The 17,864-nt window shown below is 35.9% G+C and overlaps 1 protein-coding gene across 4 annotated transcripts in view; it reads right to left on the bottom strand.

Annotated features, from left to right (window-relative positions):
• Window positions 1–17,864, bottom strand: part of GABRA4 (gamma-aminobutyric acid type A receptor subunit alpha4) — a 65,358-nt gene that overhangs the window by 30,917 nt on the left and 16,577 nt on the right. For 2 of the 4 annotated variants that reach the window (XM_084900968.1, XM_084900967.1), the window contains 5 exons: window positions 17,033–17,253; window positions 16,784–16,866; window positions 14,215–14,358; window positions 12,769–12,921; window positions 5,830–6,089 (listed from right to left, as the gene is read on the bottom strand). In XM_084900968.1, coding sequence (XP_084757094.1) covers window positions 5,830–6,089; window positions 12,769–12,921; window positions 14,215–14,358; window positions 16,784–16,866; window positions 17,033–17,253 — 861 coding nt within the window. The remainder of the gene's footprint in view (window positions 1–5,829; window positions 6,090–12,768; window positions 12,922–14,214; window positions 14,359–16,783; window positions 16,867–17,032; window positions 17,254–17,864) is intronic. The other 2 variants (XM_084900970.1, XM_084900969.1) reach the window with 1 other exon arrangement.

Raw genomic sequence — 17,864 nt, 5'->3', positions numbered from 1 at the left:
ACCTATCTAAACTTGAACTAATTAGCTACTTTTTAAATTATGCCTCTTTCCCTTCTTGTCCTAGTGAATGATGCTACCACCATCCATCTCATCCTCCATTTCCCTCCCTCACCCCACATTTCTAATCAGTCATTAAAGCTTGAGGCTTAAAAGTTTAGGGTTTTCTGGCTCAATCCTACCACTTACCAGAGAGATGACATAAATATTATAAAATGCAGTATCAGAGAACAAGCTCTGCACTCACATACTTAATTTAATATTGGGTTTTGTAGGGAGCGGCTATAGGATTAAGCCTCGGATTGACCGGTGGCAGAGCCACAAACAAGTCCCCGTTTAGAGGTCAGAGCCCCCTTAGCATAATTAAGCTTGACTTTATGGCCTCTCCTAGATCCTTCCTAGGACTTAGGTAACTAATGGGCTGTGGGAGGTGCAGCAAGTGCTGCCAAACAAGTGGAACTCACAAGAACATTGTAACTATGTTGACCACCACCTTGTATTTCTCTATGAAATAAAGCCTCAGCTTGCTGGCTGGATCCTTTTCTGTGTCCTCATGCAGGCATGGAAGATCCACCCAGCCGCAGCTATATTCTCCTTGTTTTCTTTAATCTTTCATCACCCCTCCTCAGGCTCACTGAACCCTTGGCTGTGTTGACATGACACAGGGTTTACTATCTCTGAATATATCACTTAACAACTAACTGCAAGCCTCAGTTTCTTCATCTGTAAAATAATTACTGTGAGCTTGAAATTAGGCAATACACTGAAACATATCACAGAGTACCTAACACAAATTAAGAGCTCAAGTAATGTTAGTTATTATAGCATTGTTTTTTTTATCCATAGGATTCAATATGTAGGTACACTAATGCATATTTTCCAACTGAATGAGGACCACACACTCTATTTTCAAGTGATTAAAAGATATATATATATATATATATATATATATATATATATATATATATAATTTGATTAAGAAATCTTCCTTTTTATTTTATAGTTACTTATTTTTCAAAACACCCTATTAGTCCAAGTCATCTGCATCAGGGAGATAGTAGGTACTCTAAGAAGTAGCAAGGTTATGGAAGGATAGAACCACAAGAATGGACTTCAACTCAAATACTGAAAGGACAGAGTCAAAGGCAGAATCAAAGTAATGCTGAGTCAAAACAGAACAGCTGCTTTTGCCTCTTGAGATGCTCAGAGCTTCTATTAGAGCCTGCCAATCGGCCTTTTTTCTTTGCTTCATGAATATTCCATAAACCATAGGCTTTTCAATTCCCAAAGAATAGAAATGGTCACTAGAAATCTCTGCCAGGCCATTAATGGCTTATAGATCCCATAGAGTAACAATAGGTCAAACCACTACTGATGTAGACTCTGCAGGTGACAACAGAGGAGGAATTTAAGCACATTTTAAACAAACACATCATTCAAATAAGCAAATAGCCATACAAGTTGAAACACATCCTTGAATAAGCAAATTTCATCTATCTGGTTAGAATCTCTACTGAAACTCCAAATCTTATAAGATTCTAGAATATTTTTGTACACTAACATATTTTAAAATTTTGCTCTTTACATTTCCCCTTTCTTGATTTCCTTCTCCTTATTTATCTTTTTATTTTCTTCTCTCTGCCTCAGTTTTAATATATCCTCAATCCTTAAAAGTTGAACTTGATACTGAAGCCATTCAATGGCAACTGACACTCAAAGCCAGCTGTGCTCTGGCAGCAATCTGGAGTCTGGATGCAGGATAGGCCAACCCATTAATCACTGTCTTTAAAACACAGACATTCTCCAAGTAAACCGCTGTGGAGATCTAAGTCATGACACATACACAGTACACTTGTAGAGTACGCAAAGCATATGATTTATATTTTAACTACATTATAAAATGTCTTCTCAACTTCTAAATGCTAAGACTCTATGCTCTTTGCAAACTTCATCTCGATCTTGAGTATGCCATTTGCCCACAGTACGTGACCCAATGCTGTCCACAGGAGTTGCTAAAATCAGAGCAGACTTAGCCAATTGGATGTGCTCAGCCAAGAATTTACCAGCAGTGACAATTACTGTAGTCAAGAGATACATTTCAAGCAGCCAATAAAATATTATTGGTTTTGTTCCCACATTTGAAAATTCTGAAGAATAGCTTTATTCTGATTAAGTGGCACTTATAAGTATTTATAATATTCTACTCTAACACTAGTGCAAGGAGTCTCATCACTTTCCAAAAGTGAAAAAAGAACTATAGCAATTCACTATAAACAGAAAAAAAAATATATATGTAAAATGTTTGTACATTCAGAATCTTTGGGAATGAGCAACTACTGGGTCAAGAGGGAGTTAATAGCTATATGGGAGAGTCAGTATACTTTATAATTTCAACATTACTAGAAAATCATAAGTAGAAATATGTTGATCTAAAATTTAAAATTAACCACTAGTGATATAAAACTATGACATATGGCTTCCAAAGTACATGAGAAACAGAAGAATATGAAAATTTTAGCAATAAAAATACATTACAAAACTTAATAAGATGATTGGATCAAAAAACTATGGTACATCTACACAATGGAATACTATGCTGCCATAAAAAGAAGGAATTCTCATCATTTGCAGCAACCCGGATAGAACTAGAGAACATCATGCTGAGTGAAATAAGCCAGTCAATGAAAGAGAAATACCACATGGCCTCACTCATTTATGGATATTAAAGAACATTATAAACTGACAAACCAAAAGTCAGATATAAAGACAGTAAAGCAACAAGCAGACTGTCAAATTACAGTGGGGAGAGTAGGGAGATCTGGGGGAGATAAGAGATCAACCGAAGGACTTGTATATATGCATATAAGTACAACCAATGGACACAAAACTCTGGGGAGGGAGGGTATGTATGGGAGGGTGGGGCAATGTTAAAATATGTTAAAAAAAATGAAAAATAAAAGCTGGAAAAAAAAGTGCTGGGAAGGCATAAGGAGGGGGCAGGCGTGAGGTGGAGGGGGTTAATGAGAGGAGGCAAAGGAGAGCATCTGTAATATTTTCAACAATAAAAATTAAAAAAAATACATTACAAAACTTAATATCAAGAAATAATGTTTTAAAATATTATAACCAGACCAAATATAATTAGAAGCTAAAGACATTATATAGGGGGAAAATTATTTTATGATTAAATGCATAGAAATGAAGCAGTTATAAATATTTACATGATGAGTGTCATGTATCAAAGTGAATAAAACAAAAATAATTAAAATATAAAACAAACATAAATAATCATAATATTAATAAGAGGATTTTTCATATTATTTTTGGTATTTGAATGATTAAGAAGAGGTGACTGATTAAGAGGGTGATTAAATGATGCTTTAAGTAAAACTGATTTAATAACTAAAATTAACTCTTTTCAAATTGCCATTAAACATTTATAAGCTTTCAGCATAACTCAGGGTGTAACAAAAATATCAATAACATTCAAATCTATACAGGTAACATCTTTGAGCTAAAAATAAACAGCAGAACTAAATAAACAAAGTCCTTTTTGGAAACTTTAATATTTTCTTCCCAATAATTCTTAGCTTATAGAGAAAACCAGTAACGTAGTTGAAGAATATTTCGCAAATAATTATGATAATATAGAAAGTTATGCATATGGTTAAAACTATATGCAAAGAAAATCTCATTGTAATAAGGGAAACTTTATTATTAAATAAAAAGTATGAAAATAAGTAAGAATTAAACTCAAAAAGCTAGGAAAAAAGAGTTAACAGAATCAACTGGAAGAAAAGTGGAATTAGAATAAATCATGAATCATTCATTAAAAAACAGAAACAGTAAATTATACAAATAAATATATCCAAGAATTGATATGTTTAAAAGAGGGTGGTCTCACTCATATGAGGGATATACTGATCAACATAATTTGATGAACAAGAATAGACCCAGAGACAAGTGGTGGTGGGGGGGGAGGGAGGTGTGGAGAGGGGAAGGTGAGAGAGAAATCAAAGGACTTGTATGCATGCATATTAGCATAACCAATGGACACAGACACTGGGGCAGTGGGGGGGCTTGCTCAGGGTGGGAATTACAGGCAGAGAGGCGTTCAATGGGGGAGGGGAGGAGACATATGTAGAACTTTAGACAATAAATAAATTGATTAATAAGGAACAGTAAATAGAGTTATTCTACTGAGGTCTCAACAAAGGAAAGCAAATAAGAGTAAAAAGCAGAGAAGGCTACCTATGGGGAATGGGAAAGAGGGTAATCAGAGTTTTTAACTAAAAATAGTATACAAAATTCATTCTAATAATTTTGAAAAACTTGATGAAATGAATTTCTTTAGAGAAAAAAATGTAAATAAGCTACCCAAACTGTCTCAATGGGATGGTAGCAATTTTCCTACCAGCTCACATGCCATTCTAGAAGAACCAGCACCCAGAGCCTTCTAGGAGCTGAGTTATAAACTGGAGGACCCAACAGTTAGAACCTGCCAGGGTGAATACCAAACCTAATTTGTTAAACTGCCGTCTTCTCTTGGTGGACTTACTTCCTGATCACCTGTATGCTGAAGGAAATCCCCTCCTCCTCATACTACCCCGGAATTCATTCAGACAGTGTCAGCACTACTATAATCTAATACTCCAAGTGCTGTATTATTTATTATTTTAAAATATCGTTTCTCCTTTTCTTTGTCTTACTTAAATGTAAACTCTGTGTACGATATTCTATTGGGGGTGGGCAGTGTATATTTTTGATACTCAGACCATAAATAGGGTCTGGCACATCATTGGTATTAAATGTATATTTTTAAATGAATTGGGCGCGGGGAGAGAAAGAATGAGCAAGTAAGAGAATGAGTTATTACCTACAAAGAATAAAGTTGATGACTTATGTACATTTGGATTTGGGCACATACAAACAAAAGGAGTTTTAGACTATCTTTGTGGCAACTACACTAAAGCTGAGTATCAATTACCACAGATACTTTGCTGATTCAAGAAAGAAGCTGAATGAGTGAGAGTGAAAGAGAGAGAGAGGAACATCCAAGGAGGAGGGGAGCGGGGGAGGGTGAAGAGGGAAGGGAAGGGGAGGTGGGGGCTTCCTGTTTGCGTTTTATTTTCATGATGATCCTGCTGTTTGTACAACTGGAGCCCATAAGGAAAATGTCACTTTAAGTTTTGTTCTTTTTTTTTATTTTATTTTTTTTTATCACAGAATCACTTGAATGTCCAGTGTGAATTGCAGTAGTTTGGTTTCCATATCCTTTTGGCTCTGTTCCTTTACAATAAGATTTCTCAATCTTCTATGTACATCAACTACAACTCTAGGTCTTCCTATCTATAGATTTTATTTTCAAAGGTAATAAAGGACACAGGCCCTTCCCAGCCCCATGGGATATTCTAACATGTACAGAACCGCTGCTTGACTCTGCTCGAAGAACTCTGTTCAAAGCACATTTCCAACCCACTTAAAGATAAGCACAGGTTCCTCTGAATAGTATACAGAAGATGTTGCTCCTTTCTCTGAAAAACCTTTAATGTTGAAAAGAATGTTCAAACAGCCAGCGCCATCTGGCTCTCCCAAAGCTATTTAATTTTTAAGTCATTAATCATAATTATAACAATTAAATTTATAATTGTCCCTTCATATTTTCCTGGACTTTTAAAGGTCTTACAAATTGTCATTGGTATTTCAAGTTTCCATTCTCATCCATCCCTCCTCCACCCCGCTCTCCACCCCCTTCATCCCCCCTTCCCTGTCCGCAATGTAAATTTAACCAAGAAACTCAAATCTTAAATTAAAGGAAATTGAGTCAAATACCTGCAGGGGTGCTTCAGAGTGCATAGCTCTCAGCAAAGGAGCAGTTGTAATTTCCTGGAGAGCTCTCGATGTCTTCTTTTTGGCTTTCTCTATTTGAATATTGGTAAAATAATTGACAGCAGCAAACTCAATAAGGGCGGAAAATACAAAAGCAAAGCAGACAGCTATAAACCAATCCATGGCAGTAGCATAGGACACTTTGGGCAAAGAATGCCGTGCACTGATGCTCAGGGTGGTCATGGTGAGGACTGTGGTTATTCCTTGAAAGCAAAAGAGCAAAGAGACAAAATACTTCACCATTGCTTCTATGCAAAAACAAACAAAACAAAACAAAACAATAACTAGTGATCTGGTGGGTGGGGTGGGTGGTGGGTAACAAACTTTATAATTCTACCAAATCACCTTTGATGGAAGAGACTAATCCTACTGGTTCAACGGAATTAGAATGGGGCTTTTCCATTGTTGGCTCAGTGTGACTTTGATTAAGTTATGAAAACTGTCTTGATACCTACCTATTGGGTTTGCCATATTCATTAAAAGTATATAAGGCACCCAATTTAATATTGTATCCAAGCCAGCATGCCTGAGAAACTCCACGCACACACACACTTACTGGGAAGTGCTACTCATTGAAGCACTGATTCACAACCAGGAATAGCAAATTGGTAGCATGGTATATTGGGGCATTTTCTGGGGTAGGCATGGCCCACTGCTATTGAGACTCACTACCAGAAAAACACAAATTATAGTCTTTAAAACTGAATATTACCTAATGAATTAAAAAAATACATTTACTAGCTGTGAAAGATAATTATAAAGATAATAAAACAACAGATGTATATGCCTGACAAAATAGACTTATAGAACATTTTAGTATTAAAAATATTAGACATCTGCTACCCACCAATTTATGATTGGGAGGAAAATAGTTGCAACAAGAATAGAGGTACTTCCTTGCCATCAGTAGGCTCCGAAAGCACATCACCCCCAGGAGAGCCTTTTCCTCAGTATGGAAAAAGGTTAGTCCCTATTCTCAATGGAAAAATTCCACTTGCCACTGGAACTATAGAGAAATGATTTAAGGATGTTAATATTTGTACAGTTGTCCCTTTCTTTATCATTGTTTATCTTTATATCTAACCTATGTTATCTAGTTAAGCTTGGAATTTTCTCTGGAGATTTATATATTGTGTACAATTGCTCCTTAATTGACATGCCTACTTGTTTGGGGATGATGATAATGATGACAACAATGATGATGACATAGGCATCTAAACTATATATTCCAATCCATGCCTATCCTTGCTGAGAGCCAAACTATATATGTTAAATTGAAGAGATTATGAGCCTCATACAACAATAAAGGAATAATAGTATTTTTATTTGGGGAGAAATTATCTTGTCTTCTCAGATGAGCATTTAATTATATCTGCCTTGTGTTGTTTCTTAGTTGTTCCAACTTTATTGGATGTAGCCTCTGTGAGAGCAAACGTGTCTAATATTGTTCCAAGATTTACCATAATATATTACATAGTGCCAAGCACATGATAAATGCACAGTAAAAACTCATTTTTTTCCAGCTCCTCACCAATCCATTTTCTCTCCAGTCCCTTCTGAATTGTCAATGTTTAGAACATGAAAAATTAGAGCACTGTGCAGTGTATGAACTATAGATCTTAAAACAATCCATAAACTATATAGTGAATGGAATTGGAGAATTTGGTTGTGTTCCCTTTTTAAAAACATTTTTGTGATATTTTTAGCACTTTATTAGTATAAAATAGATTTTAAAATGTGTTTTTTGGTCGAACATAAATCTCTATGAAAATGCAGTATTATGAATTTACAGGACTTTGTTTCAGAAAAAGACCTTACAAAGTTAAGGCCTCCTTTTTAAATCTCAGAAAAATGGCATAATTTCCATGCTGGCTGGGGAATACATTGAATAAACCCTAAATTAGTTTTGAAAATTTGTAGCTATAAAGTTGGAAGAAAAATTAGTTTTCCTTCTTATTCATAATACTTTGTTTAATGGCTTATTAAGTGTTCTAGAAATTTCGACAACTTTCTTAAGTATATTTCCTCTAACATCATAGAAATGATGCTGAAAGCAGTAGGAAATAAAATATGAAGAGTACAGCTTAATAAGAATTCTACCCAGAACTCATAAAACTCATCAGAGTTCATAATGTAACAACAACAAAAAAAGACCCTAAACAATAAAATCAAATATAAGCAACTTAGAATTTGTCATGATCCTTTGAACATTTTTGGGGGGGTGGGGGAGGAGGGATAAAACAATTTATCCCTGAGGACCAAAAGTAGTACTCTTCATCTTCTCCTGCTGTCTTAGGAAGAAATTACCTTATTAATGTTGAGCAAGCCGAATACTAATGCAATTATTGAGTCATGAGTCCAAAAATTACTTTCTGATTGTTAAGGGGTAAATCATCAATTTCATGATGTTAAATGATACTATGGCCATCAATGCAAAAAAAAAAAAAAATGTTGGATATGTGGCCACTTTCTAATTCTATTTCATTATTTCGAGTCAACTTGATTTTCAAATTTGTGAGTAGCCCTCCAAAAACATGGTTCATATAATATGACTGGTGGCAAAATTAGGATAGTAATTGGCATAAACAATTGAATATGTGAAGTGTCCATCTCTTTAGATATTAAAACGTGCTCTCTGCCAGAAGTTCAAATTTAAAGAACTCCCAGCATGACAGGGATGTGCTTCTCCCACCTGCTTTAGGTGAAGCATTTGGTTAAATAGACACCCACAGAATAAGAAACAGGAGCCAACCCTTCAGATCGGAAGCCATGCTTTTGCTGTATCTAGGAAGACAGTGCATCTGTTTCAATGGTTTAGCTGGCATTTACCCTTGAAAACATTTAAATAACCATAGAATATTTTTGACACATTCAAATATTGATGCCAGGCCCTGTTTTTAGAATGCTGAATATGCACTGCATTGGCTGGTCCAGGAGCTGGGAGAAGACGTGTATGAGTAGGATAAGGCTATACACAAGAGCAAAATTCTGGCAGCTCACTCCTAGAAAAACGAACTGGTAATGACTTAGATATGCCAGTTGGCATTTGTCCAGGCTTAATGTTTTACTATACTGGAATAATTAGAAAACTTAAAGGCATACAACTTTGGAGATAGAAGGCCTTTGAAGAGATTTAGCTCACTCTACTTCTCATATATATATATATGGGTTCGTTTTATTTGTGTGTTTCTTTTTTGATTTTTTGAATTATCTCTAATGAATATCTGACCCAGCAAATTCTCTTCTTGAGCAAAAAGGAAAATAAGGGAAGATAAATACAAGCCCGGCAATTTTTACCTAACTCTCAAATGAAATAGATTGCTAATGCCCCCCCAAATACGTAAAACTTAACTTTCTTAGAAAAATACCATCCCAGATCCTCACTGAATAGTCTAATTATTACCATTGTGACATATCTTAGGTTTTTGAAGACATACTTGTTGGGCATAGTTTAGCTGGTCAATAAAAACCAAAAACAAAAACTTGGCATATGAGCACAAGACAGAGGCAAATGCCACATGTTAAATTGAAAAGGCTACCCACAAAATATTTTCAGCTCATATCCATGCAATCTCCACTCAGCAGCTCTGGAATTTTCCACAAGTCCCCAGGATAGTTCCTGAAATATTAATATTATTTTTGCTAGGATCAGTTAAGGAACTGATCTGGTGTGCCCCATGTAAAGGCAGAATGTCAGAGTAGAAATGGCAGAGTTTCCAAAGTTAGAGACATATTGTCCATCACTTTTAGGTATGTGATTTCATACAAGTTTCTTCATCACTCTGAGTCATTTTCCTTATTCATAAATATTAATAAAGCCTACTCACTGAGTTATTGTAAACATGAAATAAGATGCCCCCTATCAGCATATGGCAAATCTTAAAATCATTATTACTAGAATTACCATTATCTTTACTGAATGCTAATTAAATTCCTTACAGGGTCTTCTCTGGAGAGGAAATGTTGGGTGGGGAATCAATGCTATCACTCCCCACAGCATTGAACATGTTTATTACTTGGGGGTATACTGGACAGAATAGTGGCTACCAGTTTGTAGCCAACCAAGAAAGCATCCAAAACCTATCCAACAATAACAATGAAATACAGAGAACATTCGCATTGTAGTATCAAGTCGTGATTCTCAAATGAGGCAGGTGGCAGGATGGTTGCCATAATAATAAGTGATACTCAAATAATATTTACTGTCATGTAGGCATTGTTCCAAGTGCTTTATCTAAATTAACTCATTTAATCCACATAGAAACCCTCAGGATTTCATCCTGTTTTGACACTTGAGGAAACAGGCAGAATTAACTCATGGAAGGATCACAACTCATACGTGGTAGACTGTGGGGTTAGAACCTCAGCTTCTGGATCCAGAGAGTCTGCCCTTTGACACCATGACCTCTTCCTCAAAGGCATCAACAACGGGTCAGCCTTTTCTGTTCTACAAGTTCTTTAGGACCATAAAAAAAATGAAAATTATATGTGCACAAGTGATTTTACTTTCAATGATGATAGTTCCTAAAATAATAGTATTATTTATTACTAGGATAAGTTAAGGGACTGATATGGTGATTAGCTTCACATACTTCCTACCATGTCAGGCTGCCTCTCTGGTTAGTGTGAGCACTAAATGAAATAAATGAGATAACTTAGCACATTGTCTGTAAATACACAATAGGACAATGTTTTCTTTAAAGACAATTAAAAGTCAAGGAAATCAAGCCAGAACAAAATTAACCTCCATTACATAAGAGAAGTATGGAAGAGAGTAACTAAGATGTTCTAAGGGCAGCATACACCCTGTATGCAATGAGCATTGCATGTAAATCTAAATTCTCACTAGTCTGTGAAGAAGAGATGTATTGTCGCAATTTTATGGGTGGAGAAAATAAGTGGCAGATTGCAGTTTGGACTATTGTAGTTCAAAACTTAGATTTGCTGCTTTCTCTCTTCCACACCTACTTTTTTTTTATTCTTATTTTTCTGTATTGATTAAGTGTGGGATCCCCTTTCACGTCTCCCATGGTTCAGGGTTCTGGTTCTGGAGAAGGGCCACACACAAATGAAAAGAGACTAGAAGAAATTTAATTTGGTGCTATGGGGAGCCAAGCCATAGTCCAACTCTAGTGGGAGAACTACCCACTGCTCTGGCCCTGCCATCCCTTTTATTGAGGCTTTGGGGAAAACACCATAGGGCTTAGGCAGGAAATAACAGAAACTTACATGGGACAAACAGAGTTAGAGGCTGCTCCACTAACAATGTCTCAACTGAAGGTGAGTGGTTAGAGCAATTAAGGTTGTTGACAGCCTTCCTGGCTTCCTGTTCACATCTCTCTATTAGTGAAACAGTGATTGGTTTCCAGCAATTAAGGTCTTACTATGTGTCCTTATCCTTTTATTGCCCCTCCGCCCCCCCTCATGCCCTCACCCCCCTGGTGTCTGTGTTCATTGGTTAGGCTTATATGCATGCATACAAGTCCTTTGGTTGATCTCTCCCCTTAACCCCCACCCTCCCCTTTTTTTTCCTCTGAGATTTGACTGTCTGATCGATGCTTCTGTCTCTGAATCTGTTTATGTTGTTCATTATATTCCACAAATGAGTGAGATGTGACATTTATCTTTCTCTAACTGCATTATTTTGCTTAGCATAATGCTTCACACCTATTTTTAAGAGTGGAAATGTATTCAACGCTTGCAATGTGTGGTTATTATTTTATTATCACAACTCTATGTATTTTGTGCTATTATACATGCTCACTACCTTCCTAAGGTCATACCCTGGCCCCTATCAACCCTTCTGGGAGTTTCCCAGTAAGATTTCAATGCCTTTTCTAAGATTCAAGGTGTGTGGGTGGGTGGGGGGTGCCTATGGAAAACCCCCACAGTCAAGTCCATTGAAGAAACCTCATCATTTGTTTTCTACAAGGATGGGGAAGTGGGGTGAAAAGCTCCCAGCCCCCTTCCTAGCTCCTTCTCACCAGCATCCCTTCAGCTCTCAGTGATAAAGGCTATTACAGTAGGGCTTTGACTCTACCAAGTAGAAAAGGCAGGGGAGATTGGTATCTCTTGTGAGAACTGTTCCTCCATTCCAGAGGAATTCTGATTTTTTCCCCCCTTCTAATATCACTACTGAATGAAGCTTCCACTATTCACAACCAACAGAAAACTAATGAAGAAATACATTCCATCAGGTAAATATCATAACTAATTTTATTTAAAAGCATGGCTGATACATAAAATATTTACTTAACAGCTATAAAATGGAAAACTGCTATGTCGTGGACTTCATATAGTTTAGAATAAAATATATAAAAAGCTACCTTAAAAACAAAACAAATATGTTGTGTTTTTTAAAAAAATGTAGATCAATAGCAATGAGCTAATAAGCCAAGCATATAATACCTTCCAACTCAATGCATTTAAACCATTTGCATTTTGTTCCTCTTCATTAAAAGGCAAATGATTCTAGACTTTCATATTCATTCAGCCATGACTTCTGTTTTATTTTAAGCTCGCAGTGCATTTCATTTTAACACCTATATGTAATTTTAATTCAATTGCATAGCATTAGACTGGGAGCCCAAAAATACCTCCAAAAGTGAAACTATATTCAGATTCACACTGTTCACTTGCCTGCTTTCAATAAGGGAAAACTGATGGGCCCCCAAGAAAGGGATGAACTGCCTACATCCCCTCAAACCTTATTACTTTGTATTGGCTAGATAAGAAATGAGAGCTTATATGATTCTTTACTCAGCACAGTCTGATATATTACTGTTTAATATTTTCTTAGAAATTACATCTAAAAGCTATTCCCATGAAATCATAAGCAAATATAATATGAATAAAAATACACAAGAAATGAATTTCAATTACCAAATACAGTCCTCGCTGGAACGGATTCCTTATTTATCCAGAATGAAACTTGTGAAAGAATCACTGTCATAATACATGGAATGTACGTCTGAATCATAAAATAACCCATCTTCCGTCTGAGATGGAAGTAGACCGTCATAACAACATATTCACCTACCAATAAAACATAACAAAAATGTATTATTGGTCCTGCAGCTATTCAATAGCTTCCAAACCATATTTCAGACTAACAAAAAACATTATAGGGGGGAAAAATCTGTTGTATACAGCAAACAAACATGGAGAAATATGCAGTTCCTAACGGGGGGGGGGGGGGGGGATTCTTACAGTGTTTTCTATTTTCAAGGTCTAGCACTATGAAAGCAATTAGATTTCATTTCCATCATCTTTTGAGAGAAAATTTAGACCTAACTTGAAATCACTGGAAAATGAAAATACATACACCAAACCCTTAATACACAGATGAACATTTTATATATACATACTAGTATGTTGTCTTATTGTCCTAGTTTTAGGAAAGAGCTGTATTTCTCAATGTTATACATATAAAAAGAGATATAGATAACATAGAGTCATATATAACATTCCCAAGTCCAGGAAGATTTTATTGACATTTAGTCAAAAATCTAAAAAGCTAATAAGGAAAACAAACCTTAAGATTTCTTGAGTTGATAAATTTTTAACGTTACATCTAAAAGGGACATATTAAGAGAGATTTAGGAATCAGTGGCCTCTTTCTCAAACTGTGAAAGCAATTATTCATAATCCTCAGATCTCACTTGTTTTCAATTCCACTTTAAGGCTATAAAATAAATGTTTTCAAAAATACCTTTCTCCGGCAATAGTTTCAGAATAAGCAATAACCAGGCAAATTTCCCCATTAAATATAAAGACTAAATCCTATGATTCGTTCCATTCACATTTTAAAAGCAAATACAGACCAAGAATCACCAATAATAATCATCCATATGCCCATGTGACAGCTTTAACATATACCTTCAATGTATTTTGTAACTAAGCTTTATATTGTACTTTGCTTTTACGGTGGTAAAGAGAGGGAAAGCAGCACCACAAAATTGGGCAAGATAAAAAAGATTTGGGGAAAGCATCAATAAAACAGGAAAAACCAGTGTTCAAAAATCAGTGGTCAGGTTTCCTATCTCAGAATTCTGTTGAAAATAATGTTAATATAATTGATTACTGACTTTTGTTTCTGAATAAGTAAACCAACTCATATCTCAATACTCAGAATCTATTTTAAACTAAAATTGTAAATATAAATTTAAAAACTCTGAACTATGATTTATCAACAACTCTATTCCTAGAATATTTTTGTTGTCTCCCCACCCCCCCTCCAAAAAAAAAAAAAATACACTACTAGAAATTTCCATTAAAATGTAAGGACAAAACTCCATTGTTATTAACTTCAATCGTTAAGCATCTCACCCGTAATTGATTTGATGGTTTCACTTGATACGGTTTGCCCAATCAAGTCATATTGAACTAAGCTGGAAGATTCCTTTGGGACTTCTACTGATTTCTCAGGACCTTTTGTCCAGGTATAAATCATCTCACTCTTCGGGTAAGCATCTGAATAAGAGCACAGAATGTGATTAGAGTCCGTATTCTTTTCTCCTCAGCACTGATTGATGGTAAACACTTGTTCAAGAAAGATGGAATAAATGAAAACAATAGTCATGATGGCTTAAACATGTTTAAGATTTAGAACACTGTAGATACTAAATAAACAGCTTTTGCATATTTATTTTATGCCAAAGAAACTGAAGGAGGAGAGACTAAAACTAAAGCAACTATAATACTATATCTGCATCAATGCACTGGATATGTTTCCCTACTAATAAGCAGTTGAAAAGCAGAAATAATAAACCCCCAAAAAAGCAGTCAAATTGATACTTCTTTTCATTCCAATTCACTTCCAGTGCTTGACCGATATTCTGTCCTAATCCAACTCGGCCAATTAGATACGTATGAAAGGCTGCCTGTAATAATACAACAAAAGCAAAATAAATCCTACTGTTGGGAGAGCTCTCCGGGAGGCACCTATTCCAGACTCTGCCTTTGGGTGGTACCCATGCTGCCTGGCTATGATGTTTAAAAAGCTCCTCAGGGAATATAATTACACAACAGTTCCACTACCTTTAAACTCTTACAATCAGGACGTTTTCCCTTCCATCTTCAACAAATCCCTCCCAGCAGCAATTTAAGCCCATTTTCTTTTATTCGGTGTTCAACGTAAATGGAGACCAGCTGCTTGTTTACCACTCTGCCCAGAACAGACAGCCTGGCTCACACACAAGTAAGTTCAAAAGAACCAAGATGAATTGCATACTACCCTCCACAAACCTTCCTAAAATGGCTAGAAGCACAGTAGGTCCTCGGCGGAATTGTTTAACTCTACAAAAGGAGTGGATACCTAGGGAAAGTCAACTTTAAAAATGACTTTGCAAAACAAACTATGAGGCTTGTGCTGTCATTTAGCAGTATATAGTCATGTCTCAACATTGATCTCCTGGAGTGTATTCATGCTTACTCATTCATTACAAGTGTCCAAACACTATGGATATTTTAATAGTTGAGGCCAGATTGGAGGTGTGAGGGGGTTGCATGAAATGGGTGAAGGTAATCAAAAGCTGTATCTTTTTAATTCCAAATCTGAAAAAATCTACTTCCAAGGAGTAATTTCTTTATTTTGTGCATGCCTTTATTGATTACCAACTCTGTTCAAGTCACTCTGTAGAGTACTTTCTATGAGAACAGGAGGGGGGAGGGAGAGCGTGGGGTGGTGGAATTGGGTGGGAAAGATAAAACCCTAGATAAGAACTACTATCTGGGTAAAATATAAATTATCGTAGCTCAAATGAATTTTAATTCTGGCCCCAGTTTGAACACCTTATCTGCCTAAGTATTTTTCTGTTTTTATCTTCTCTCATTTTTGAGTCACTGAGCAGGGAGCAAGCGAGTCTCTTTAGCTTTAAGTTCACCCACTGACTATTGTGCTTACCAGAGGTTATAAAAAGAATGGTGACTGCTGATTCTCATTAAGTTAAGCCATGAGCGATGATACAGCAGGCAAGTTTCACAATCAGTGAGACTGAGAATCTGAAGCAATAGTAAAAACCAGCATCTATTTTTGGCAAATTCTGATTAAATCAAATATTCGAGGCAGACTTTAGAAGAGGCAATCAAATGTTGCTACCATTCAGAGACAGGAACTTAGTGGAAAAGAATTCTATATTCTTTCCTATTTATCCTCTTGCTTTCACTTCCACAATATATCCCAAATCCATCTATCTCACACATTTTCCTCTAGCACCATCTGATTCTAAGCCATCTCAATCTTTGATTACACTAAAACAACAGCCTCCAAATCTCTGCTTTTACTCTCTGGCCTCTCTACAATCCATTCTCCATAGAAAAGCTAAAGTGAAATTGTGAAATGTTAGTCAAAGAATGCCACATCCCTATGTTAAACCCTCCAAAGGCACTATATTACTAACCTCCTTCTATGCTTTTTGTCATGCCTCAGCCACTTCGAAACTAACAATGCTGCTTATATTATTCTAACCTATGTCATGTCAAAAAGCCCTGACCCATTTTTGGCCTTTTTCTTTCAAGTCTGCCATAAAGGACTCTGCTTGTAACAGAACAAAACAAAACAAACAAAATCATTTATAACTTGTTATGTTACACCACCAACAAAAGGAGTTCAGAGGCCCTAAATTTCACACTGACCATTAATCTATTATTTATGACACAGTCCAGTCTACCTAGGCTATCTGCAGAAATAAGGTTTTGGTTTTGGGGGAAAAGATGATTGTTTTGACTTCTTTACTTAAATATATTAGATAACAAACAGTCTCCTAAAAGTCAAATTTTGTACAGTTGTTGTCATGGACAAAAATTTAAATATAGGATTATGTAAAATTATGCAAATATATAGCTATCAGCTTACATGAGATGATTAACTCTAACAACATTTTTTATTATAACTTACAACTTCCAAATTTCAAAGGGCATGCATGACCATCCATGGGGAAATCCACCAATCTCATGGGACACTCCGCACTTATGGTGAGTCTATGATGGGAAAATACAATTAGAATCAATTTTTTCTCTAAAAATAAAACTATGGAATCCTAAAAGAAAGGAAGGAAAGAAGGAAGAAAGGGAGGCAGATAGGCAGGAAGGGAAAGAAGGAGGGAGAATAAAGATGAAAAGGGGATAAGGGAAAAAAAATGACTACCTCATTGTGTATAAAATGGTGCCATTTCTCATAATTCTAAAAAGCTTATTTGGGGCTGTCATATTATGTGCGACAGATTTCTTTCCATTCCTGAAGAAAGTATCAGGAGTCCATACTTTTGTTACCATCATGTTGTTCAATCTCAAGATTTCAATGGGACCATCATATTTTAGTCTTTTGTCAATCCATGTCTGTCTGAAGAACACATCCATTGTGTATTCCTAGGAAAATTAGTTTGTGACATATTCAAATCACAGATGATTACAAATAAATATACAAAAGATGAATTAAATTCTAGCCTCTTTCACACTCATATAAAAAGACTACCCAAATAAAAACTAAATTAATAGCAGTAGAAATTTCCTTAAATCAATGGAACAAAACGATTCTCAACAATTAAAGCATGTTATACTAGTATCCATACATTTACTAGATAAATTACCATAGATATTAATAATTCACAAATGATAACTATTGCCCTGGCTGGTGTGGCTCACTTGGTTGGGGATTATCCTGTGCCCTGAAGGGTTGGGGGTTAATTCCCAGTCAGGGCACATACTCAGGTTGTAGGCTCCAACCCCAGTAAGGGGTGTGAAGGAGGCAACCTAATAATGTTCCACTCTCACATCAATGATTCTCTCCTTCTCCCTTCCTCTCTCTCTAAAAAATCAATAAAAATATTTTTTAAAATAATAATCTATAATAATAAAAGTATAATATGCTAATTAGACTCAACACCCAAACAACCTTCAGGACAACCTTCTGGATGAACCTGAGGCTGTGAGGGCCAAGCCCCTTGCACAAATTTCATGCATCAGGCCTCTAGTAAATA

The sequence above is a fragment of the Pipistrellus hanaki genome, assembly GCF_964339955.1.
Source record: "Pipistrellus hanaki genome assembly, chromosome: 1".
Lineage (NCBI taxonomy): Eukaryota > Metazoa > Chordata > Mammalia > Chiroptera > Vespertilionidae > Pipistrellus > Pipistrellus hanaki.
The sequence above is the reverse complement of the archived record's forward strand: the minus strand, read 5'-3'. Positions and strand labels throughout refer to the sequence as shown.